General features: G+C 44.1%; 1 protein-coding gene across 1 annotated transcript in view; it reads right to left on the minus strand.

Moving 5' to 3' along the window:
- The window catches only part of EXT1 (exostosin glycosyltransferase 1), a 285,479-nt gene extending 259,180 nt beyond the window's left edge, over nt 1-26,299 (minus strand). Inside the window, exon 1 of the mRNA XM_077778923.1 lies at nt 24,741-26,299. Within this exon, the coding sequence (XP_077635049.1) occupies nt 24,741-25,702 (962 nt within the window). The 5' untranslated portion in view covers nt 25,703-26,299. The remainder of the gene's footprint in view (nt 1-24,740) is intronic.
- Nucleotides 26,300-26,305: the final 6 nt, after the last annotated feature.

Consider the following 26,305-nt stretch of genomic DNA (forward strand, 5'->3'; position numbering starts at 1 on the left):
CTTAAAACGGTTGGACGCGACCAATCAACAGCGTAACTGATGGGACTTGGAGGAGGGAGAGACAGTTTACCCCTTATTTTAAGCATAACTTGATAAAATTCCTCTTTGAGATATAAAAATGCTTTTTAGCTAAGCTTTAGACTTAAAGGATCAAAGAACCAAGTTTGAAATTTAGACTTTCGAAGGAGTCTGGCATACAAAATGCACTTAATAAATACATCTTCAATACATGAATGAATAAATCCACAGAACAGGCTTCTCCACGATTAAAGAACATTTATGGAGAACACTGTACTATTTAATACTCTCCATCAGGTCCCCAATGCTCCTATTAGCTGTTATGAACATATCTCCTTATAATGTAGCCAATCCCCCAACGGTCGCCATAAGTGTTTAATGATCCTGGTGGTCAAAGCCAGCCTGGCCTTAATCCATATTTTGAATATAAGGAATTCAAGAACTAAATCCTAGTATCATTAGAGAGATGGGTCTTCTGCCTCTGCCTTAGCTGGTATCTCAACAGCTGTCTTCCTGACCTAGACAAGTTTAATTAATTCTAAAGAATCACTGTTGTGCTGGTGTCGTAACTGCCCAGAACAGAAGCAAGCAGTGCAAACGAGGTTTTCTAACCTCAGGAATCAAGCATTAGCTTTTGCTCAATGGGTCTCCTTAAGAAAAACCTGAGAAAGAACACCATCACATCCATCCTTCTTGGTCCGAGCTGATGCTTTATCCTGGACCTCATAAGCCCATTAAGGTGGACCCTGAGGAATATACTCATTACTTTGGGGAGAAAATTGAAGAAATAGACAAATGACTGGTCTTGCCACCCAAGCTCTCCCAGACAAACTGAATGGGGAAGACTCAAGATCCTTGACTGGGACTTTCCTGAAAACCGAGATCAAGGCTCTCTGAAAATTAATTATAGGGTTTGCATGGTAAAGACGCAACAACTCTTCTGAGCCTGAATAAACAGGGCTTGCGGAAATGACTATGTTCTAGATGCTACCTCTTCCATTGTAACTCTCCTCGTGAGCATCATTACAGAGCACAAAGCCGCTATTTCCGACTACGGTCTGAATGTGTGTGGAAATCTAACATCCAAGATGATGGAATTAGGAGATGCGACCTTTGGGAGGTAATTAATTGCGAGGGCAGAACTTGATGAATGAGATTAGTGCCTTTATAAAGAGGTCTCCCGCCTCCTGTGAGGACACAGGGCAAAGTCAGGAGTCTGCAACCCCACCTGCCCGTGCTGGCACCTGATCTTGGACATCCCCCCTCCAGAACTGTGAGGAATTCATTGCTGGTGTTTATAAGCCACCCGTCTGCGGCATTTTGTTAGAGCAGCCAGAACAGACTAAGACACTAGCATGGTACTTGTCGTAAAGCATCTTGCTCAGGTCTGGTTGTGCACACGCATTTCCCTCACTGGAATGCAGGCTTGAAGACTGTGAGGATCAGATGGTTCAGCAGCTCAGCAACCAAGCAAGAAACCGAGCCAGGTACGTGACAGGATTCAGTCATTGTCAGGCCTGCATGACAGAGCATCAGAGAGTCACTTGTGAACCTTCAAGACACAGATGCCCAGTGCCTAGCTCCTCAAGATGCTGAGTCAATAGTCGTCAGTGTTTTGATGAGTCCCTGAGTGACTCTGAAAACACAGTCCAGGGAAGAGACCCAGGGCGCAGCATGAGGTAAGTGTCCAGGTTCTAGAGCCCCATCTGAGCTGAGGGCAAATGCCGGCTCTGACTTTTACTCTTAGAGTGACTCCAGGAAGGTCATTTAACAAGTCTGTGCCTCACTGTCCTCATCTGTAAAATGGGGACATGGAGCTTTTGCAAGGATGAGAAGAGCGTGTGTGAAGTGCAGCACCTTCCTGATACACAGATAGTGCTTCATACGTGTCAGGCATTTGGGGGAGGGGCCCAAAGCCCTGCTCCTTCACAGTCCATGTTGCCTTACGCCAGCTGATAACTGAAAGGAACTGGAATAAGACTTTACTGCTACAGAGGTGCACATGTTTCAACCGCTAGGCAGTAACCATCATGGCTAACACTCCTCTGTGCAAAGATACTGTCGCAGATTGGTGGAAACATGAGGACAAAATGTTTAGAAAGGTATTTTCTACTTATATAATTAAGTTATCAAAACAAAGCTTGGATGTCAAGTTTATCCAGCTATGGAGACAAGGACGCTGAGACTGTTAAAATAACCTATGTCCTAAAACCTTGGCAACTCTTCTCTCTTCCATGGGGACGATGGGAAGAAGTACCGTTCTCAGAGCTGTGACACTATAGCGTACTGCCATTCTGTTATTAAAGCCATATACCCTAGCTTAACTGTGACAGGCCATATTTTGAGTATCATTACAAGCTATGTCAGAAACTTACTGTTTCCTTTAGATTTATGGTATTGAAAGGGTTTCTCTTTTCTCTTTCTTTTTTTTTTTTTTGTAGTCTTACATGAGAACATAATACATTCACAGCCCGGTGGAAGACAACACTATTTTTACAGAAGTCACTAGGGAAAAATAATTCACTTAACAGACACTCACTATACTGCAAACTTTAATGGAATGCACCTATTATATAACTGGGAAATAAGAGCCCCATGTTCACACTCACCTGTCCTATGTTCCGTGTGTGTGAGTAACTTTGCTCAGATATACAGCGTGTTTCTACTTAAATAAAATAGACCTTTTTTTTTTCTTTTCGGTGCACAGCATTAAAAAAGGAAAGCTTTATCCACTCTGCATTTTCACAACCAACAAATCTTGTGGCACTGTGTATCCTCCCCGATAATCTATTTTAAAGGAACATTTCAAGCACCAGAAAAATAAGAGTAATGTCCCTTAGATGAAGCTGACTTGTAAATAAGGAAAGCTATTAAGTGCTTAGTGTTTTTGGTCTTTCTACCATAAACACTATAAATAATCTCACAATATACGGCTCACTGGGCTCTCTTCACGAAGGCTTCATATTGTAGGTCAGGGGTAGCACAGTATCTGGCAAATTCTCTGGCACCCAGCCCACACCTCTTGAAAAACAAAAAATAAAATAAAATAAAATAAGAGCTGGGAGGAGGCTGTCAATCAAATAAAACAGAGTCCGAGAACTTAAGCGCTCACATGTAATAAAGACGACCTGTCACTTACGTGGCCCGTTGTAGTTATCAATTGCCTAAAATTTTACAAAAGCACAGCACCAAATATATTTCACACCACCACCAGTATTTTTGATGGAGTTGGGAGTCTCTTTAGGTAAAGCATTTTAGGAGCAAGGGTACAGAAATAATCCATCCTGAAGATGTCTTCTATTCTAAGCACTTGGCATAACGCTATTGTGTCCAGTGGTTTCCACATATTAAGGAAACGCTCTGAGTCCTAAGGACTAATTGCACATCCACAGACTTCCTCTCTCTACAGTGCTTTTTAATTGGGTACTTTAAGTTGCCAAGTATGTTCAAAAATGGTATTTCGAATAAAGCATGCAAAGTGACTGCTGATCTAGAATTGGAAGATTCAGCCTCCCTTTGGATGAGGAACTGATGCTCTTATTTTAAGCTATTCATTCTCCAACAGATGACAACATGAAGGGAGAAATCAAGTAGCTGTGTCTATTTAATTCAGCGCACATTCATAATAACACGAATGCTTCTGTGCGATTTCAATGCAACAGGATAATGTAAAAAAGGGTTAGAAATCTAAAATTAGAAATGAGTACTCAAACTGGATATAAATATTACATACATGTACTTTCACTTCCTGTAAGCAATTAGTATAATAGTAGACAGAATGGGATAACGATTTAGGGGCTTAATTTTGTGTTAGATTCCGTTATTTCTGATGCCTCCCTTCTCCAGTAAAACTCTGTGTTTTGATTCTAAAGAAAAGGGTCGATATCACATACGAGACTCCGCAACATCACACAACCACATAAAACTGTCATCGTGAAATACTGCGCTGCATGATTTTGTTACTGCTTCTTTTATTCTTGCAGCAACGGACACACACCCTCAGAGGATGGATTTGCCACTTCAAGGCTCGTGCCCGGCACTGGATAGAAACAATAAAAACAGTCTTGGGAACAGGAGCCCCCGGGGAGGTAGGAACTGCCATCTAATCTGACAGCAAATCCACCTCTGAATTAATAATTTTTATACTTCCCACATTCTGAATGTTTTCTCCTCAGATGAGAGGATTCCTCCACTCCTAGAAAGGTGCCCGACCCTGAAATTAAATCCAACGCTCCAAAACCAAATTTCTTTCATCAGATATCTATGCATGAAAGCTAAAATCCTAGCTTCAGATTTCCAGCACACTTTTCGAAATCATCAGCAGACGTTAGCAGGGGTCTTTAACCAAGCATCAGAATATCTGCAAATCTCATAAAAACATATGCAAAAGTTTGATGTGTACTTTTCCGCAAGGTTTCAGAATCCACAGAGTGGTCTGAGACCAAGAAAATGCAACAAGTGATTACAAAATTAAAGGGAATAATCAGAAACAAAACTATACCTATTGAACAGAATACAGAAACTGCCTTCAACCTAATGTGTTTGTGTAAAAGAAATGTGATGCCAAAATTTTACTGTGTACACTATTAACAGAAAAAAACCCATTTGTTTAATAAGAGATAAGTTGAATTCACACATGTAATTGGGAAGCTTTTGTTGTTACTGCTCTTATGGATTAATATACAAAGAGATTCTTTATCGTATGAGTAGAATTTAAAAACCTGGTAGAAACAAGCCCATTCTCATGCTTATAAAACAAGCCTTTACAGATAATTATGTTTTATTACTCTTCATTTTATGGGGATTCTGTTATACAAAACAAATACCAGATGCCTATTTGTTTTATTCATTTCAGGGGGGAAAAAAATCCTACAAGTACCTCTGCGAATAGAACTGCTTTTAATTAAACACAACGCACAATGAGCACATAAAAATTAATACTGTTTGAAGCCAGCAGGTAGAAAGTAAATGTATCGAACACAATTGTGGAATACCCCTTCTCTCCCTGCTGAGCTGAGAAAGAGGACATTCCCAGGCTTATTACTTGGGAGCTGAAACCAGCAAGGGATACTCAAACAAGGTTATTCACAGACTCGTTTGGGGAAAATTAAGGGCAACATCTATGGAAATATAAAATCTGGAGGTGAGAAAAAAAAATCTACCTGTTTTAATGACACTCCTATTGAACCAGACTCCACGTTAGCCTTTCCTTTATGAACTCCGTCTGGTCCATTCTCAGCTCTTTGGGTAAAGCTGCTGAGATGGAATGAACCAGGTTCATTTCTGCTACATTATAAAAATGCAAAGTGATTTTTGACATGGTTCTTTCTGGCATGGTGATTTCTGGCAGACGTGATCTGCAAACAGTTACTGCAGAAGGACATGTCAAATAGTGGCTATTATCTGATTAATATAGCCAAGAAAGAAAGGAAGGAAGGAAGGAAGGAAGGAAGGAAGGAAGGAAGGAAGGAAGGAAGGAAGGAAGAAAGAAAGAAAGAAAGAAAGAAAGAAAGAAAGAAAGAAAGAAAGAAAGAAAAGGAGAAAGTGCACGAAAGGAAGAAAGGGAGAAAGTGCACGAAAGGAAGGAAGGAAGGAAGGAAGGAAGGAAAAAAGAAAGAAAGTTGGGGGATGGGGGGAGACAGAGAACAGAACAAACTACAACCTGACAGTTTCTTCCTGTCTATATTATTCTTGCAGGAATGGACACACAACCTCAGAAATAAATCATATCTGTTCAACTGTCAGTTCTAATCAGAAAGTGAAAATTCAGCAGACAGCATTTTAGTCCCCAAATGAGGAAATGTGGTATCCTTCTTTTGCTTTTCTCTCCATTTGCTTCTGTTTCCTTGTTTGCTTTTGATGAAATCAGAGTAAGCCCTACTCTCTGCCTTGGGCCCAGCCTTCTGTACCATCCAGCCAGTCCCGGTTTACACACGCTAGTGCCGAAACAGACAGGAAAACATTTTGAATGCACCGTGTGAAGTAATGTGAAACGGCCTGCGGTTGTTTCTGGAAACCAACTTTCCACGCAGAATATCGACAAACCTTTTCCCAATCATGCTTACTGAAAGGGGTCACACCCCAACTTCTACGACCTGCGATTCTAAACCTCAGAGTGGTCCTGATGGAGGCAAAGCTTTCGATTCTCCCTCTTCAGGAGACTAAGTCTTTTCAATTAGTAGACTTTGGTCTCTTGCTTAAATGGAAAAAATAAACTTTATGATTTTTATATTTCAAAAAGCAATTAAAACCCTGAAGTCTTTTTTGGCCTTTAAAGTAGATTATTTTAAACATTTTTTCAATGTTTATTTACTTTTGAGAGCATGAGTGGCAGAGAGGGAGAGAGAGAGGGAGACACAGAACTCATAGCAGGCTCCAGGCTCTGAGCTGTCAGCACAGAGCCCGACATGGGGCTCGAACCCATGAACTGTGAGATCATGACCTGAGTCGAAGTCGGTTGTTTAACTGACTGAGCCACCCAGGTGCCCCTAAAATAGATTTTTAAACAAGTGGGAAACTGAGAAAACAAACCGTTTAAACTAGTGATCCTTCCAAAAAACTCATTTTGCTACAAACAAACAAAAAACAGGTTGGGCTACTCCCCATTCTAAGGAATTGGGGGTGAACATACAAGAATATACAAGACTGTGATGAGGAGTCAAATGCCATTTTACACTCTATTATAATCTAACCAAAGGATTAATTTCACAACAGAATACTCTCAGCTGTTAGAGTGAGAGATCTATATGTATGAACATGGAATGATGCTTGATATACAATGAAGTGATTAAAAAAAGAAATTAGAGGGGTGTCTGGGTGGCTCAGTTAGTTAAGTGTCTGACTTCGGCTCAGGTCATGNAAAAATAAATTTTAAAAAAATTTAAAAAAAAGAAATTAGAAAAGAGAACATGTATATATATACATATGTTCTAGTATATAGAGAATATATACATATTCTAGTATATATACATATATACATACATGTTCTAGTATATAGGCAGTAAATGGGAGACATAGTATAGGTAACTTTCACTTTCTGTAATATTTGAACTCTGAACAATACTCAAGCATTACTTCTGTAATCTGCAATCTGAATGTTAAAAGAATTTTTTTCCCCATAACATCACCAGATTGTGGTTTATGCTGTAACACTTGGGTGGCTCTATCTCCAAAGTTAAATGTAAAATTGAGTTTCCAAGATGAGAATTCTTAGAAGCTAAAATAGCTTGACTTGAATGGCAGAAGCCTGACGTAGGACAAGAGAGAGCCAGGGGACAGGAAGACTGAGTGAGTGAGTGAGTGAGTGAGTGAGTGAGTGAATGAGTGTGCCTGTGTGTGGCTGGGGGGGTGGGTGTGAGTGGGTGTGTATATACACATGCCCTTGGCAAGGGCATGCACGCAAGCACAAACCTTCCCAGGAGGGAGGAGGGAGAGTTAGTTACTGGAAAAAAAAAAAAAAGTAATGAGGGGGTGCCTGGATGGCTCAGGTGGTTCAGCATCTGACTTCTGATTTTGGCTCAGGTCATGATCTCACTGTGGGTTCAAGCCTGGAATTCTCTCTCTGCCTCTTATCCGCACACATGCTCCCTTGCTCTCTCTCTCCCCCAAAAAATAAACTTTAAAAAATAAATAATAAAATAAGATAAAATTTTAGAAAAGGAAAAAAGTAATGAGAAGGAAGAGGAACTTGGGATGGGTCAGGTGGGATGACTCTGGCTGGGACGGGAGCATTCAGAGCAGCCACGGAATGGCTCTGGTGGCTCCCTGGGACAGCTAGAGAGAAGGTCAGGAAAAAGAGGAATGGTAAAACACATCTATCCTCGTGAGTAGGAGTGGGAGATGCCCGGTGCTGCTCCACAGAGAAGGGTCCACTGAAAGCCTGTGAAAAAGAATGAAGTGGCCTGGGGATGAGCCACAGAAGCTAAAGCCAGCTTGTAGGAAACCACATCCCTGGCGGAGGAGGCCACAGAACCATATCCCTGTGTCTCTCCAGGAAGGGGCAGAGAGCTCAGCTCCGTGGCTGGCTAAGCACGGCTGGTGTGCCATTCATCCGCACACGGTGGGGAGCGAACTCTGTTCCCAACAGCATCGTGGGTGCCTTCCCTAAGGGGGGCAGTCAAAGCCCCATGGGACAGACAGAGGGCCCCGCCACCTTGGGGTAGCCTGGGCCCACCGCAGCTCTCTGCAAGGACCTCACTCTGCCAGCCTGCTCCTCAAACGGAAGCAGGCTTCGGAGCGAGAGAAACCATAGCTCACCAGGACCTGAGGCCTGTCCGAGACCGTACAGGGCAGTTCAGCTCCATAAAGCAGGCGTTCAGGGATATTACAGAGTTATGATCAGGAACCCACTCACATGACAATGTGAGCTAAAATGACAATCAAAGACACAGGTTATTTCAGGGCTTCAATTCATCATGTGATGCTGGTGAATCTCTAATTTCACACCTAGTATGTTGAACCTCAAGGTGGGGGGTGGGAAGGAGGAATTCATCTAAACACATTTTCCTATTCAACATCCCCTCTAGACTGTTGATTCCAAACAAAATTAAGGGTTCTAATAATTCAGTTCCATAGTCATTTATTCTGCACCAACAGGTCACCATGACCAACAGACAATCAATTAACAAGTATTTCTCGAGGATCTACCACACGCTCAGCACTGTGCTGACACCTAGGAAATGGATTCTAAAGAAATATATCCCATCTCTGTTCTCATGGAGCTGACTGACATTCAAGACTATGACCTGACTTAAATCTAACTTCTACAGACTTATAACTTACAACAGACTTTAAGTGCAAGTAGAATATAAAGTGTGAAATGTCCCCATAACTCTGTGATTAAAAGGTATTTGGAGGTAAATAGTAGACAAATTTACCTATCGGCTGCATTTTTCCGCCGCAAAAGGAGGTGCTGTATACTTTGATCCCAATATATACATATATATACTGGTCTGAGCCTCTTGATCTATACTTGAAAAAGACATATGCTAAAGAAAACTTTTACAGATGAAGAATTCCAGAATATACCATAGCCTTTCCTCCATCTGTTTTGGTTCAGGAATTTCTAGACTAAAAAAAGGCGGATGGCAAGCTAATCAGATATAGTAGGCACCGTCAAGCAAACTGCTGCAGTGGGAGGTGACTCTAGGGTACAGAGGAGAATGAGCTAGCTTTCCCCAGGAAGGCACAGAAAACTAGAGAGACAAGAACTAAGCAATTTACAATGCAAGGTAGAATGATCTGAGGTTTAAAACTCCCTCAGACTAACTTCTAGAGTTTCTCTGGGCCCTGCCATGACATGACAGAAGAAAGGCCCTCAAAGCTTGCATGCCCAGACCCCTAAACTTATATAGGGTGAGAGAATGGGGGTGGAGGGGAGAAAACTTCAGAGGGTCCCTTAGCTTACCATCTCACCTGTCCCGTGTGGACAGAGAAATACTTAATCCAGGCTTCTGCCGACAAAGTTGGTGATAACCAGAAAATGCCCGGGACTGAAGGGCAGTCCAAAGAGTGGGTTGATTTATGTTCTGCTCTCTGAAAAATCACTAGACCATTTTTATACCCCCAAGGGGAACTCAAATGATAGCCTTCAAATGACAGGTCTCGTACCAGGTCCCGAATAGGAGCAAACTGAGAAAACGTCCAGGCCACCGTACCCAGGAATCCCAAAAGCAAGTATTTTGACTTTCACAGACATCTCAGAAAAATCCAATTAATTCACCTCATCTAATGAAATGAGTTCACTGAAAATACAAAACAGTATTTTTATCACTCTGCTACCTGAATCTACAAGTCAGCTGACCAGCAGAAAGAGAGGCCATTTTTACTTCGTAGAGAAGAGATAAGACTTTGGGACAAGGGAAGGGAAGGGGTGGGATGAAAAAAAGTGATATTTTTAAAAATAGCACCTTGATTCTTGGCAGAAAATAACATCCAACACCCGCCTCAGGAATGTTTCCAGGAAAAATAAATTTTGGACTTTGAATATTTATTCCACATACAAATACAGACCTATAGTCACCCTTGTGAATAAAATATATACTGCTTCCTGTCTGAGGCTGGGCAGTATCAAATTTGGGACAAGGGAAGGAAGGACTCACTTCACTTACACTTCGTGAGCCATACACAGAGTCCCTTTTTCAAAAGCTGATGTTAGAGAACTCTCTGTGATTCTGTGACTTACGACAAGGACATAATGCCATTCTAACGTGCTCATTCACTAGTTCTGATATGATGAAGTTCGGAGGGACAGGATTTCACCGGTAGTACATCCCAATCACAGCGAGGGCTGCTACCAAGTGGAATCCAGTAGGAAGCAGACTACATATGCATTTGGTGGCAAAACTGGTATTTTGGAAAAGCTCTTACAATGTGTTTGTGCACTCCTGCAGCTGGGTCCCCTTGGAGAAAGGATGAAAATGCAAATTATCCTGAACCTGAACCCCACCCCCACCGCACCCAGATCTTCCAAACACAGGCTACAAGTTCCTCCCTAAGGTTCACCCTGACTCTAGTTATAGGGCAGGCACTGTTGCTGCTGGTAAAGCCATCCTAAAGGAAAAGCCGCTGATTGTTAATATCCATGCAAACTGTGAGGAGTAGAAAGGTATTCCTTGTTACCGCTTCCTGACTTGCTAAGTACTGCATCGTGATGGGATCACTCCTTTGGCTACATGAATTGCTGGAGAAGAAAAACTAGTTTTATCTTCTCCATCTCGCCCAGGTTTATCCCGGAAAGTCATTTCAGGTGATCCCACTGGTACATCTGCCACTGTTTTAATGCATTTCCAAGAGGCAGGGACAGGAAGACCCATGTGATTGCTCAGCTGCACAGAACCGGTAGGAAACAACACTTCTGAAAAGGAGAAAGACTTTTTTCAAAGACACAGAGTCGTACTAATGATTCGGACTCTTGGTTGAACACCTTCCTGGAAATGAAAATCTATTGTATGTTGGCAACAGTTAGAACAGGTGGTTGGAATTGTGGGCACCTGCCAAACCACCTTGAGCATCTATATGACTGGCAAGCTACTATATCACGCTGCACACTATGATTATAATGAGCTGTAAACAGGTCAAATAAAAGAAATGAAATGAAAGCAATGATAAATACATACAAATGCTAAGTCTGAAATGATACATAGTCTACCATGTTTTAATGGATCTGATTAATGGCAATGGTTAGCAGTGGCTCTTGGGTAAGCCCTTACTATGTACCAAATACCATTTGAAGTACAATGTATAACGTTACTCATTTAATCCTCATAGTAACAACCCTCTGGGGGGGGGGGGGGGATTATTATTACCTCCATTTTACCAGTGAAAAAAAACAGAAGCAGAGAAGAAAGTTGCCCAAGGTTTCACAGTGGCAGAGCTGCCACTGGAAATCAAGCCACTCTTCTCCAGAGCCTACATATATAATCTCCATGTGATACTTGATGGGAAGTCAAGAGATGGATGTTCCATTTCTAATTCTGTCACAACTGGCTACATGACTTTGGGTAAGTTGCCCAACTTCCCTAAGTCTCTATTTCCTTATCTGTATAATGCAAGAGTTACATTGAATCTTTAAGGTTATTTCCACGATCTTATTTGCTCTGCCTTCCAGACAAACTACAATGACTGAACACCATCCTCAGACAAACATATGACAAACATACAGACATAAATGTACGTGTACAGTAGTCGCAATCTGTCGTGAGCTCATAAGCCTCTGTGCAAGAAAACCAGATGAGGGAAACTGAGGGCCAAGGAGGCTCAAACAGTCACCAATACTCCCAGGAGTACTTTGAATTTAAGGATGCTCATTTCGTAGCTTATTTTTATAAAAACTGAAGATTTATTCTGATAGCTTTATTTACAACAGGCAAGACATGGAAACAACCTACGTACCCATTCACCTGTGAACTGATAAAGAAAATGTAGGATAGATACACATGGAATATTATTCAGTCTTAAAAAAAGAAGAAAATCCTGCAACTTGTAACAACACAAAAGGACCTCGAACACATTATGTTAACTGAAATAAGTCAGACAGAGAATGACAAATACTGTATGGTCTCGCTTCTATGCAGAATCTAAAAACAACCAAACATAGATATGGAGAAGAGATTGATGGCTGCCACAGACAAGAGGTGGGAGAGAGGCAAAATGGGGAAAAGGGGGTCTAAATGTATAAACTTCCAGTTCTAAGATAAATAAGTCCTGAGGATGCAGTATACAGCACGTTGACTATGGTTAATGATAATGTATCATATACTGGAAAGCTGCTAAGAAAGATTTTTTAAATTCTCATCACAAGAAAAAAAACTGCAACATATGCACCCAACTGCTATATATACACCTAAAACCAATATGACGTTAAGTGTCAAATATATCTCAATTTTAAAAAGGATATATTTGGGGATTTAATCCTTTTGGCCTCTTTTGTCCTACTTGGGTTTACTTTTTAGACACGGATAAATCTAAACAAAGCACAGGGAAATATCATTCCAAGCCTTTAAACTATACTATACTAAAGAGTGAGGTACTTAAATTTTATCTTAACACAAAGTACTGTTCATTTTTTTAAAAACATGGAGGGGCCTGGGTGGCTCGGTCGGCTAAGCGTCCAACTTCGGCTCAGGTCATGATCTCACGGTTGTGGGTTCGAGCCCCGCGTCGGGCTCTGTGCTGACTGCCAGCTCAGAGTCTGGAGCCTGTTTCGGATTCTGTGCCTCCCTCTCTCTCTGACCCTCCCCTGCTCACGCTCTCTTTCTCCCTCTCTCANACATAGAATGTAACTCTACAACCTAAAGACAGAATATTATACATTTCCACTCTTTGAACCAATAAAGGACAGCCCTACACTTACAGGCTAGCAACATTGCACTTGCAAACTTAAAAATGAAGTCATCCATGAAAGGTGTTGCTTACAGGTAGCTTTTTTAATGCAGTGTGAATTTCAAAGGTGTATGTAGCATATAAGAAATGGTGTTTTCAAGAAAAATTTACTCTCTACCTCTCAGTAAAGCAAAAGCATTTCAGTATGAGATTCCCTATGATTAGATTTTCAGAATGGCTTAGATATTCAGACCTAGCAATAATTTTGGGGAGTGACCTCACCAAGCCTCGTAAAAACCTAAAACATAATTCATATTTAATCAAGGGCCATGTGATTGCCACCAAGGCTGAATCAATTTTTAAGACCTATTAGAAGTAACTGTGATGCAGTGCATCCTCCATTTTAATTATCTCTACACCTTGAGCACTTGTACGCGATAGTCCACATACAAGCTAACACGAACAGGAGACGGTCAAGGCAAGAAATGGAGGCCAGTGGGAGAAACAATCATACACCTTTCCCTTTGCTTCTTTTCCCCTTTGCTCTTTAATTAAATGATAAATCTCAGCATGAATTCATTAGAAGCCTGATAGCTCAATTAAGCAGTATGTTATTATATCCTCTGGGGCAATGCTTCAGTATCAGTTAACAGAATTTGGATGTAACCTGAGTGAAAAATGCAAGCCAAAAGTTATATTGGACCAACCATTCTGGAGAAAAATTGCAGTTAATGAGGAAAAAAAGTCTTAATATCTACGGACTGTTAAAATTAAATAATAAAAAGACCAGAATGGTTTCCCCTATAACAATAAGTTTTTTAGATTCATATTATGCAGCAAACCCCCTCAGTACATTTTAATTTGGTTTCACTAACATGCTTACCCAACAGAATGGTGGAAAGAAAAGAGAAAGAGAAAGAAAAAGAAAAAGGAAGAAAGAAAGAGAGAGAGAGAGAAACAAAGAAAGAGAAGAAAGAGAAAAAGAAACTACCTTGGGGATTAAAAAGTTTATTGATAGAAACATCCCTTTGAAAATGAAAATGAAAGGGGCATCGGGCTGGCTCAGTCAGTAGAGCACGTGACTCGATCTCAGGGTTGTGAGTTTGAGTCTCACATTGGGGTATAGAGATTACTTAAAATATATATATAATATACACATACATTATATAATATTTTTAAGTTAAAAAAACAAAAACGAAAAGAAATTCTGGGTGAATCAGCAAATGATTCAATGAACCTGGAGGGCACATGGGAAGGCCCATCCCATAAAACAGCTTGGCATCTAGAGAATCTGTACTTTGAATACACAGTCAGCAGTGGGAACATTTCCATCAGTTAAATAAATATAAGTTGTTTTCACTTACCCAACAAAACCTGAGTGCCTGAGGGGTTGTCAGGCACGGTGCTAGGCTGTGAAAATACAAGGGCCACTGAGCTCAATGGCCCTTCTCAGCGAGGCTTTCCTTCTCTTCCATACGTAAGTAACCCTGCAAAACTTTCCCTCATCACCCATTCTCACAGGGCCCCCAAATCACCTGGTGAGCTTTCTAAAGCCCTGGAACTTCATCCCTAGAGTTTGGTCACAAGTAGGGCCCGGGCCCCATTTCCAGAAACTCCCCAGGCTGAGGTCTACTGCCTTACCCCTTGCCATTCGCTGTTTCTCTCTGCAGCACCTGGAACCTTCCAATTGGTGCCACTGCCGCCGGTAGCTAACAGCCTCCGGCCAGCAGAGGAGGAGCGCTGTGAGGGCGGGGATGTTTGGTTCACTGTTGAATCCCCTGAGCCTGCAGTAGGTGCTCAATGAATATTTGTTGAGTACATTACTGAAAAACCAACATGAATCCTCCCCTCAGGGCCTATACAATCTACTAAGGAAAGAGAAAAACAAATAGTTAAAGGAGCATAAAACCACAGCTGCAGCCAAGTATTACACGTTCTGTCAGAGCACATGCCAGGAGAATCTGACCAAATCTGAGGCATTGGGAAGTCACTTTAGAAGAAGAAAAAATGGAGCGGGGGGACAGCTTTCCAAGGAAGACAGAAGAGGGTATGTGGGGAGAGGGAGGGGGAGGAAAGGGGCTCTGGCCTGGGCTGCGGATGGACAGGCAGGCAGAGCTGGGCCAATCCCACCTTGATATCCCGTCAATGAACTACGAGAAGCTTCCAAGACAAGTCCAGCTAGCTTCGTAGTTTTTATCAGGGGCTGTGGCTGATTTCCACCAACCTGTCAGGGTGCTAGACTACATGCAGGAAGTGTGAAATCCATGTTATACCTCGACCCATGAGCTCCCATCCTGGGCACCCCTGGGTGTGTGGAAAAAGCAAAGCAAGCCGAGGTCACATGCTCTGAAGCGCCTGCCGGGACAACCCCTCAGCCACAGACTGATGCCCCCTCCCCTCTCATGGGCACCTCCCTTCTCCAACCCCCAACCTCTGTGTGCCGCAAGTCAGCCGGCACTGGCCCAGAGCCACTCTCTCACCTGAGCCCATGGCCCCAGTCACTCTGGGTATTAGTCAATCAAGAGTAGCTAGCGTCACAGGCCCACACCGCAATACCAGGAAACTTTTCATTTCTCATAACTTTAAAGGACTGATATGTGTCATAAAGCCCAAGAAATCTGAGTTAGCAACAAACACCCAGAAATGCAGTGCTAATTCCGAGGACACCCCATGTACCTAGGGCCCTTGGGGAACTTCCTAGGCTTGGTAGACAAATTTTCAAATGAAGAACTTACTCTTTAGGAGCAGCAAAACATGTTTATTTTAACCACCGGGGTTAAAAGAAAAAGTTATAAAACGCACTATGTGTTCCTCTAGTTTCTGTAACAAAGGACGGCGTACACAAACGGTGGCTCACGGTCCACACTGCGCCGCGGTGTAGTTCATCAGAGATTTAGAGAAGCTGTGCTCGGGACAGGCGCAGCACACTCCCACGGAGCTTCTAGGAGGTTCTCTTGGGCCCTGGGCCAGCTGCCCTCCAACCGTAGTGCTTCTTTCCTTCTTCTGAGCACTACAGTTGAGAATTTCCTGGCCTGCTCCCTCGCACTCACATTGCCGGCTGTCCCTTCCTCCTAGATCTGTCTGCATGAATCCCTCTCCTTTTAAATTTCACTGCTTCTAATCTACCGTGGGCTGAGAAGCCAGATTACCGAACTGGTTAGAACTGCCTCTCTTAAGCGAGAGTAAATAAATACCAGGGGCGAGTCCAGGTGATAACCAATCACACTGTGCTGGGTGAGGATGTGGTCCTTCTGACACCGGGTCCAGCTGTGCAGAAGCAGGCTCCGCTGCCAGGCGGCCCGGTTCACATCCCGGGTGTGCACTCCTAGCTAAGGGACTCAAAGACATCCTCTGTCTCGGTTAAGCCTCTGAACTGCGTATCTTCCTGCTAGGTGGGCAGAAAGACTGAAGAAGATACTGCCCGTTACCGGGCACACAGTACACTCTCAACAAGGATTAGTTGCTATTGCTATTATCGTCATCATCATCTGGGCTCAACTATGTCATGCCAACAGGATATGGCTTCAACAGTGCCTGCCACAGCCAACTTCCCCTAACCACAGTCCCCTGTTCCAGGAAGCAACTTTAGGCTGTTCTCTGCAAAAGGATGGCCACTTAAATCAAGAGCGGCAAAGTGACAGGGCAGTCTTCTAACTGATGAGATCACCACCATACCCAAGACGTGGCCAAATAGGAACAGCTCTCCCCAGAAGGAGTAACGATGACCAGTAAAGTCAACCGGGCTGGCTTCCTCCTGGGTCTGGACAAAGGTTTTCAGGAGACACGGAGCAGTAGCTGGCAGACACACACAAGGACAGAGGTGCTGGCCAAGCAGGCTACGAAGGCTCAGAGCGGGAAGACAGGTATTCTGCTGAGTTCTGAGAACCTCCTGGAGCAGTTCCAGATGAGTGTTCCACGTCCCCTCAAATAAATCCTGTGGCTTAAAGTGGCCTAGTAATTTTCTGCTTTAGGCAACCTAAGGGGCTGCCAGAACCTGCCTAGGGAGGTTACTAAGTAGCTGAGCTCTGTTCTTACAAGTTCCTCCCAAATGTCACCCTCAATGGGTGAGGGTGCACAAGTCAACTGCAGAGAGGTAACCTGCATTCTTGGAGCAGCCGACCGGGGAACGTGGAGGATGTGGAGTCAAGGAAGGGCCTGATGGCCCCAGAGACCACCCTGTCCCTGCACCAGGCCACCTGTAGGCTCCAGCTTGCAGACCCCATGTAGGTCTTTCTACAGCCCACGGACACAGTAGCTGCGTGCTTCCAGAGCGCCCACCACAGCCTCCTGGGGATTAGGCGCCAAGGAAAAGATGAGCAGAGTTATTTCTGGGGCTTAGTTAAGAAAAGCCAAGTGACGGGGTGCCGAGGTGGCTCAGTCCGTGAAACGTCCAACTCTTGGTTTCGGCTCAGGTCATGATCTCAAAGAGCCAACTGATGGAACTAAGCAAACCACACAGTTGATTAGAAAATGGCAGGAAGATGGTGTTTAATAACAACACCTTGCAGAACACACTAGCATTTACTAGGAATGTTCATACATACCACTTTATCTGAACCCCTTAACGACCCTGTGAGGCAAGTGTTAGGATCTCCACTGGCAGATGTGGAACCTGAGGCAGAGGGTAAGCGCCTTGTCCAGGAATCTGCGGGGGTCACTTTCTTCCCTGGTCCGGGGTAACAGGTTGTCTTCTGAAGGTTCTCCGAGAAGACTAGCAGGCACACAAAATGAGGCCACGAATCCCCACAAACCCCACTGCTGTTCAAAGCAGTTACGATGTAGAGGAGGCCCTGAACGTAACAGCGTAAGCTGGTAGCCGGCTTTGTCTTCAGTCTTGGGGGTTTTTTTTGTTTGTTTTTTTTTCAGTCTTGGTTTTTAAATCACTTGGACGAGTGCCACATTTGCACTGAAGAGTCCAGACCTTAACTGGATGCCCCAATCCACCTCCAAGGCACCATGGAGTCAACAATAATACACAAATAATAAAGAGGAAATAGAAACAGGGTGCTGACAAACTGATACAATTCGCTAAGAGAATGACATCTGCCTGGGTCAGGCCTGAGGGAAGGCTGTGCGGTGTGAGGAGAAGACTGTCTGAGGGCGCCTGCTCTGTGAGAGACTCACCGAGGTTTCTGGCTCCAGCAAAAACAAAACTTCAAAGGGAGCAGAAGCTGTGGGAGCTTCAAAGACCCCCTGCAGGACCAATTAACACCTACAAATGTTTATCTAGGCAGCCATTTAATGATGGCTACTTCACTAAATGGGTGCACAGCCTCCCCTCAAAAATAGCTGTTCCTCTCAAAAAGACTGGCTTGGGGAGTTGGTGGGGAGAGGAAGTTCTGTGATGTTTTCTGGGAGACTTCACTCAGGAAAAAAGACAAATACGACAGTGAAATTCACCAGAGCCTTACAATAAACAGTAACAATAATAATAATAAAAAAACCAACACTAAAAAAACCCCCTTATTTGTAATAATAAAAATGAAAAATGATAATCAACAACCAATCTCTTAAAATGTAAATGGTTAAATAAACTAAAGGACCAGCTACGGGTTAGTGAGAAAAAAATCATGCAGCCATTAAAACCCGATTTTAAAATTTTAATAGGATTTTCCTACTTAGCAGAAGTGGAAAATGTTCTGGGATAATGTAAAGCAAAAAGCAACACGCAAAAATACATCTGAAGTCTGACTTGAAGACAGACTGGAATGAATGGGAAGAAGAGTCAAAAGTGGTTTGCTCGTGGCCGCAGCCCCAGCACCAACCCGTGTGTCTGGCACAAACAAAGCACTTATGGAAAATGTGTTAAATTCATGATTTGTTTATTATTAATTAAATAGTACTTAACATACCCATACGAGGCCTTTGAAGGTAGAATGATACAATCATAAGGGCATCTATGCCTAACAGGCCGGCTACACTGAAGCTTGATCAGAGTGGTTACTTCTACCAGCGAGCTCTTATCAAGGGGATTAGAGAAGGAATTTGTTGGTGGGCTTATAACTTCTCTATTTTCCCAATTATCCACAGAGGCGCTGGGTAGCCTTTACAATATTTTAAGCACTGTCCTTCTTCATGGAGCCTGAAGACCCAGAGGCAGTGGTGTGGTGCGTTTCTGCCACAAATGGAATCTTCCGTTGGGTCTCCCATTTCTACTGGAACATGCTGTTTACCCAGCGCGACAGTCAGGGCTGTCGCCTCTCACAGTTCACTTACAACCAGAAAGGAAAACCCTGCACATTATCGGTGAGGGCAAAGGTCACACACATTGTCCCTTTTCCTCGCCTTTTTTTTTTTTTTTTTGGAAGAGCTCTAGGAGGGAATTAAAGGCAGAATCTGCTTTTATGGGAAGAGTTTAAGGAGTTCAATGCTTAAATGTCAAAATTAGAGGCCACCTTGATCACATCCCTGAGCCAAATGTTTCCTTGGGAAACATGTTTTTTGTAAAAAAAGCAGTGGAAACAAAGATAAGATACACCAACACCAGGATCACACTAAACTCACTGAGAAATAACACAGGAAACATAATAAACAACATAAGGTAGAAATTTCATTAGACCCTTTAAGGTGGTATGATTTCGTAGAGGAAAAAAGAATGGACTGGACTCGGGAATCCAAGACCCCCGGTTAGAGCGCCAGCATTGATTCACCACATATGACTCTGGGCTCCTTACTCTACCTTCTCGAGACCTGTATTCTAATCTGCAAAATGGGGGTTTAACCCACCTCACACTGTTGTTGAAAGGCTTGAACGAGCTAATAAAGGTAAACTCAAGTAACAGGCATTCAACAAATCTTCCAGTTTTGAGGGAGTCCCTGTTTATTAAAAGAAATGTGGTCACAGCGGAAGAGCTTCTAAGGAAAAGCAGTTAGTCATCAGGCTCACGGAAACATGAGCTTGGTGTTCCTGTGTGAACATGGAGGCTGCAGAACCCAGGGGCCACTTAGCCTGACCTGGTTCACTGAGCAGGCTGTGTGGAGGCAGCAGCAGGCCTCGGACAGAACCGGAGACCTGGGGCCAAAACACCTGGCTTTGTAGCCTCAGTTCAGTCGCTTTCCAGCTGTGCCACCTGTGGTCTCAGTTTACACATCTGTAAAATGGCCTCACGAGACACCTTGAAGAAGGCTGTGAGCAAAGCAACCAGGCCGTATCCAGTGCAACCTTTGGTGTGAGATTAGCATACTCCAGGTGACTTTCTAGCACAGTCTTCTGGGGAGGCGGAGCTACAGGCCTTCAGACAAAGAGAACAATTACCACTGGAAGGTGTGACAGCTTCCCCCTCTGCCAAGCCTGTGCCCCCTAAAGCTGCTGGCACACTGAGTGGCTCCAAAGGTGGCCTCCCACTGACCCAGCCTGGCCAACCCTCGGTAGCAAGCCATTTACTGCCTAACAAAATCCTGCAGGCTCCCAGCTTCGGTCAGATTCTACTCTGAACCAAGTCATTTGTTGAACGGGACTCAATCAATATGCAAATGTGCCCACAGGTGGCATGCCCGTACCCTTACCGTTACTTGGGGGATTCCCTGTAAATGAGGCTCCCAGGTCCTCTCCAGAAAGCAAGTTCAGATGGAGGGAAGAAAGAGGGGCAGAGAAAACTAGAACCGTGGCACCAGAAGACACAGTTGCCAATTTCATAATTTTGCATAATGTTCCCTATCTTTATTTTTAAACTGTGCTTATATGGTTTATTTTAGAAATGCTTTTGTGCTATCATACAACTGTGGGGGCAAAGGCACTCATATTTTACAGTTAAAACCCGAGAAGCACAATTTCCACCTTTCCTTTCAGAGGAGGAAACCATTCACCTAAGGTTCACCACTGGCTCATGAACTTGCTCAAGGGATCTGTTAATATAGTTTGGGATGATGGGGAACAAATAAATAAATCACTGACAATGACTCCTTGCTGTGCACATTTTCTATAACCACATCTGTATTCCTTTCTCTGTTAGGCTAAGTCACAGAGTCCCTAAATCCCTTAGGGCTGAAATTAAAGGTCCCAGAACCTCTTACTTAGACTAAACAGTTGCAGGGATGCAATGAAAAACAGAAGGTGAGCCCTACGGCAAGAATTTGAAAGCCTGAGGATGCCTTGACCAGCAGCTGTGCGTCCGTCCCTAAAATTCTGTGTCAGACTGTGCATGTACGTAGTTTTTAGGGTTTTTCTCAGTTTGTCCAAGGTCTTCACCAGCTTCCCAAAGGATTCCAAGAGAAATCTCATAAGAAACAGCAGCAGCAGGGATCTCCTGGCGGCCAGAGGGCTTTCAAGTACATCTGTAATTGAAGAAGGAACCCAGTATGTCGAGGGGGGAAATTCAGAAGGCCTCGATTCTAGGGCCACCCACCTCTGCCACTAACCAGTTTCTGAACCTTAAGCAAATGCCTGAGACAGTTCATCCCTCAGTTTCCACATCTGTGAAAAGAGGATACCGGAAGGTGAATGATCACTTAGCTTCAAGACCCTTAAAAATACCAAGATTGGGAAGCACAGCTTCAGCAAACACAGGGAAAGGTATCAAATAGGCCTGTTCCCAGAAGAGCTGCTTAAAATATTCACCACTGCTTTCCTTGGAGGGGTCAAAGATAGAAGCCACCTCTCATTTCCTTCTCTTTCTTCTATTTCAGAAAGCCAAATTTGAAGCTTCACGATAATGCCCTTGGAAGGAATTTGAACTAGGAAGTTCTTGCAAGAAATAGAGGAGCCCTGTAAGGATGCGTAAGAAGCTCAAAGGAGTAAAACGGAATTTCTCTACTGCTTCACTACAAGTCATGTAATCACCCTAGTCACTTATTTTAGCCAGTATCATCGACATCTGTTAATATATGTAACTAATGCCAATTAATTATGGGTGTCATGAAAGTGGATGTTTTAATGTAATCCTGGAAGTCTGGCTCAAAAATATTGCTGTTACAGGAGAAAAAGTATTTGCCCTCATTCCGTGTCTTTTGTTTATACTTTGAGTAATAAATGTCTGATTTTCACAAAAGTGCAGGTGAGATCGAAGTCCTCAACCCCCTTAAGCACTAAATCTTTACCGTCACATAAGGCTCAATTTCACTAAAGGCAACTTTTTTTTTTGTAGTTGATACACTTATATACATTCCGCCGTGCCCTAGCTAGGCTGTGATACCATACATTTTCAATCTAATTATCTGACTCCCTAAGTCCAAAGCAAACTTCTATGACAGTTGCTTCTGGAGCAAATTAAACTGAAGACTTTTCAGAGGCACCTGCTAATAAAGAAGAGAAGTAGATGAAAACTGATTTGAGTTTTTACAAGCCATTACCAAATGAATGTGTCGAGCGCCCCCGGAGCAGTCAAAAGCCCATTCCACAGAAGGATAAACTGATGTTTAAGGTGACAAAAGTCACACGATGCATCAGGCTAAGGAGTGAGACTTACATGACTTGTACAGACCTAACTTCACTATTACTTCCTTCTCTAAAACCCTGAAGAGAGACTAGCATCGGACTTGAGTTCTGCATCTCATGCATGCAAGACAGAGAAAACAACAGAGGGCAAAGGAGCCGCTCTTAGCTCTGAGTCAAACATGCAGTTGCTGGCTGTGCATTTCTCACTCTGTTTCAGGACTCAGCCTTCATCTGCACGTGTTTCACAGGCGACGGTAAAAGGCAATTATGTTTTGCAAGCACTGTTACTCAATGATCAAGAGTTCTGACAATCCAGGGAGAGGAAAGAGTTAAAACTCCAGATAGACCAGGCTAATGAACATAAACGTTCTACTGCAGCATCCTGTCCTACTGAACAAGGTTAGAGCTGGAAAGTGTGCCAAAGGGGAACACGTAAAGCATCCAGAAGTGACTCTGCTGAAGAAATCCCTGCTCGGGAGAAAGAGCAAAACTTGCTTTCCCAACTAAACGCCACTTTTCAGATGAGACTCAATCCTGAGGGCCTGACCCCTTGTGGTCTTTAAACATAAACCAAAACAAGAGTGTGGGTGTCAGATTTCCTGGCCCCATCCCAAAGAGGTAAAAAAATTAGTTAAATTTAATTGGCAAAAATTAGAGGTTCTAGGAAACCAATCCTTCCTTCCTTCATTGCCAAGCTCTGGAAAAAGCTTCAGCAGAGAATGTAGAGATTTAGTATTTATTTGGGGGAAGAAGAAGGTAAAGAAGACGATTGTTTTCTGGGACTGAGGGTGTTTCCCAAAGAAATGTACAATTCAGATTTCCTAAACTGATAACTCAGCTCCAGCTCCTCTGAAAGAATGAGGACCACTGAGATCCTTGCACAAAATTCGGGGAGACGGCTTTAGAAGACACCAAAGGGTTAGACTTCATCTCCAGTTACTCCACCATAAGCCAGACAAAGAAATTCCCGAAAGGCTATAAGCATTTTTTTTCTTACAAGCATCCACAGGAACAGGTCAATGTAAATGTCATGGAAACAAAGCAGTTTATTACTAACCATAGTTCGTTTTCCCTTGTGAGAAAATTTTAATTCATTGCGACTGCACCCAACATTCACACACAACTGCCCCTGAAGAAGAGGGAAATACAGATTCATAATTAACCCTGGCCTCGGGCTTTCTCTTATGCTTGGAAAGCAAGAGGTGTTGGGGGTTGGGGAATCCGAGTGTTTGATACTTTCTTCTTCACTGTCTATGATCGAGGATGGGAGGACTTTAATTTCCCTTCCAATCACTCCCACAGAGGCCTGAGTGTCTGAGGAAATCCACAGACAACAATCAAACTTTTCATTTTCAGGGCTGCCTCCCCACCATAGCCCTTCCCGTGCCAATCAGGTTTGCGAAGCGTTTCCCCTCTTCTGCATTTCATGAATCGACTGCAAAATCTGCACCTCTGCTGAGAGGTTCCCCTTCCTTCCCTGGGTAGCACAAGGCTGCTCTGGTTTTCAACTGGCGTAACGTGGAAATGCACCGTAGGAGCTCACTAACTCTTTCTCAGCCAGATGCAAGTGAGAGTCTGGGGCTCCCACCCCATCTATTCGGGAACTGGCTGCCAACGCTCAGGTTAAAGTAGGTTTGTGGAAACTAGCTTTGACCTCAAATCCCTCATGTGGGTTACTGTCCCTGGAAGGAAAAGGAAGAGAGAGAAAGGCTACAAAGTATACAACTCAGTTACTTAGCAACTAGACAAAACTTGCCTCACTACAGAGGGGAAGGAGGCATCTCACATCCATTCAAAGAGTAACAGTCTCCGATTTACATGCAAATAATAAAGACAAAAGGGAAAGGAAAATCTAAATTAGCAACTGGAGTTTACAGCAGTGTGGCTGAGGCCCTTATTTTAAAATCAGCCTCTTCCTAGGAAGGAGACAGGACACAGACACATGGATGGATGGATGGAGGGAGGGAGGGATGAATGAATGAATGAATGAAAGATCTCAGGCCCAGATCAGCTTAAGGTTTCCCTTCACAGAGGCCAATGCTCCAGAGGGTAGGGAAGAGCCAGGCACGAAAGTTTAGTAGCTAAAATTAAAACACTTCCACCACTAACATAAATTTAAGGCTTACGGAAATTTGACANAAGGTTTCCAGACTGTGGGTAGATTTAGAGCCTCCTCGGGGTCCCTAGACCTCCTCACAAACACCCTCCTGTACCCACTGGGGAAGCGGTCTCCAAACTTGGAGGAAACCCACACCTTTCACTGGAGACACATCGCCCTGAAGGGTTTCCAAGCAAGAGGGAGACGGGAGCGCCTACTTGGCCCATGAAAGTGCTCCGGGCTTTTCCGCTGGCCTGAGCAGATCCAACTCTGGGTCCCCAGCTCCTGGTCACACGCCAGAGCCAGGGCTGCTCAGTCGCAGGCTCAGAGAGGGCCCGTCTGCCCGGCCCCATCCCCCAACCTCACACCTGGCCCAGGTGGGCAGGGCCCAGGGCTGACCGGCAGGGGCCCGCCAGCTAAGCCACTTACTTCTCATACTCCGTGTTGTCTCTGTCACAGCGAGAATCCTTGTGCTTTTGCCAGTCTTTGCCATGCTTGCAGGTGGTGAGGAGCACCACATCCTCCCCATTATGGACGTGATATAAGGCATTCCTGGTGTCTGACCCTATCCCTGTCAGGTACCTCTTCCCCTTGAATACCAGCATATACTTCCTGAGAGGAGGGATGGTGTTAAACTTCAAAAACCCCCTCTCCCCTCCTGTCCTGGGATGATCCTTAGAAAAGAGGGGAATGGAAACATCAAAGTTGGGTCGGAAGTTTTCAGTACTGATGCTGGCTTTGGCCAGCATCGCCTGGCCGATGTCAAACCCCACGTCCTCTGTGTAGTCAGGCCAAGTGCCGGAATATAAATTAAAAATTAAATGATTCCTACCATTGTTCCACAAGTGGAGACTCTGCACTTTGGATCTCAAATTGTGCACATACTGAGGTGACAGCTGGTCTCTGTCTAAAGTATCCAGACTCAGGACAAAGAGGCACGCCTGGCTGGGGTCCGAGGTGTAGAACCTGGAGCCCTCGATGGCCGCTAGAATGTTTTGGTAACTTTCGGCGATTTTCTCCCCTTTTTGCTGCGGGTACACGTAGACTTTGAAGCCGTTTTTCTTGCAAAGGGTGAAATCGAAGCAGGACTCCATGCGGCACTTCTTGCCTTTGTAGATGCTCGAGTTGGCGTCTCGCTTCTGCCGGGGGGATATGTGCACGCTGGAATCCTCGTTTTCCAACTGATCCCAAGGAACGAAGGGGCGCAGAGCGTCCGGGAAGCGGGGCCAGAAATGATCCGGACTCGGGTGGTGCAAGCCATTCCGACCGCTGTGCTCTTCTCTCCGGCTGTGGCTCCTTGATGCCCTAAACTGCAAGCCTCCGAAATAAAACAAAAGGGCGAGACAAGAGCCAGCTGAGAGCAGGATGAAATAGCGTTTTTTGGCCTGCATGTGTCCTGCCTGGGTCAAGAGGATTGTAAATAAACACAAGAATCACCCAAGTTTCCCAATCAACACTTTCAGCTCCAGTCCGCCATCTTCCCGCCTGTAAAGACTTCAAACTCTCCGCTCCCACCTTCTCTGGATGCCTTTCCCCAAGCCGTGGACTGATCCAGCGCATGTGGGCGATTTCTTTAACTTTCTCCCCTTCGGTCTTTCATCTTTGGGTTGCACAATGGACGGGAGAAAGCGGGGCTGAATATTCCTCACCCAGGGCGGGCGAGCAGCGGACTGTAATTTTCTTGCATGCAACAAGACGGAGGAAAAGAAAGAGAGGGGGGGGAAAAAAGCTCCCGATGCCCAATCAATGGCAAAACGAAGTGATTTCCTTGCCTCTCGGATTCCTCTCGGCAGCGTGGAAAACGAGCCCCGGGAAAGCAACTTCAACTCATCCACACTCCCGTGCAGAGCACTCCGGTTCCAACAAGTCAGCCGATCCCCGGGTTCAGCCGGCTAATGCATCTTGCAGCTGGGGCGCCGTAACCTCACAAATCCCTGCATCTCTCTTTATTCCCTTCTGCAGCGGCTCCAAGACTCCGGCGGTGTTTACTCCTG

The sequence above is a fragment of the Crocuta crocuta genome, unplaced genomic scaffold (genome assembly GCF_008692635.1).
Source record: "Crocuta crocuta isolate KB4526 unplaced genomic scaffold, BGI_CrCroc_1.0 scaffold448, whole genome shotgun sequence".
NCBI classification, from domain to species: Eukaryota; Metazoa; Chordata; class Mammalia; order Carnivora; family Hyaenidae; genus Crocuta; species Crocuta crocuta.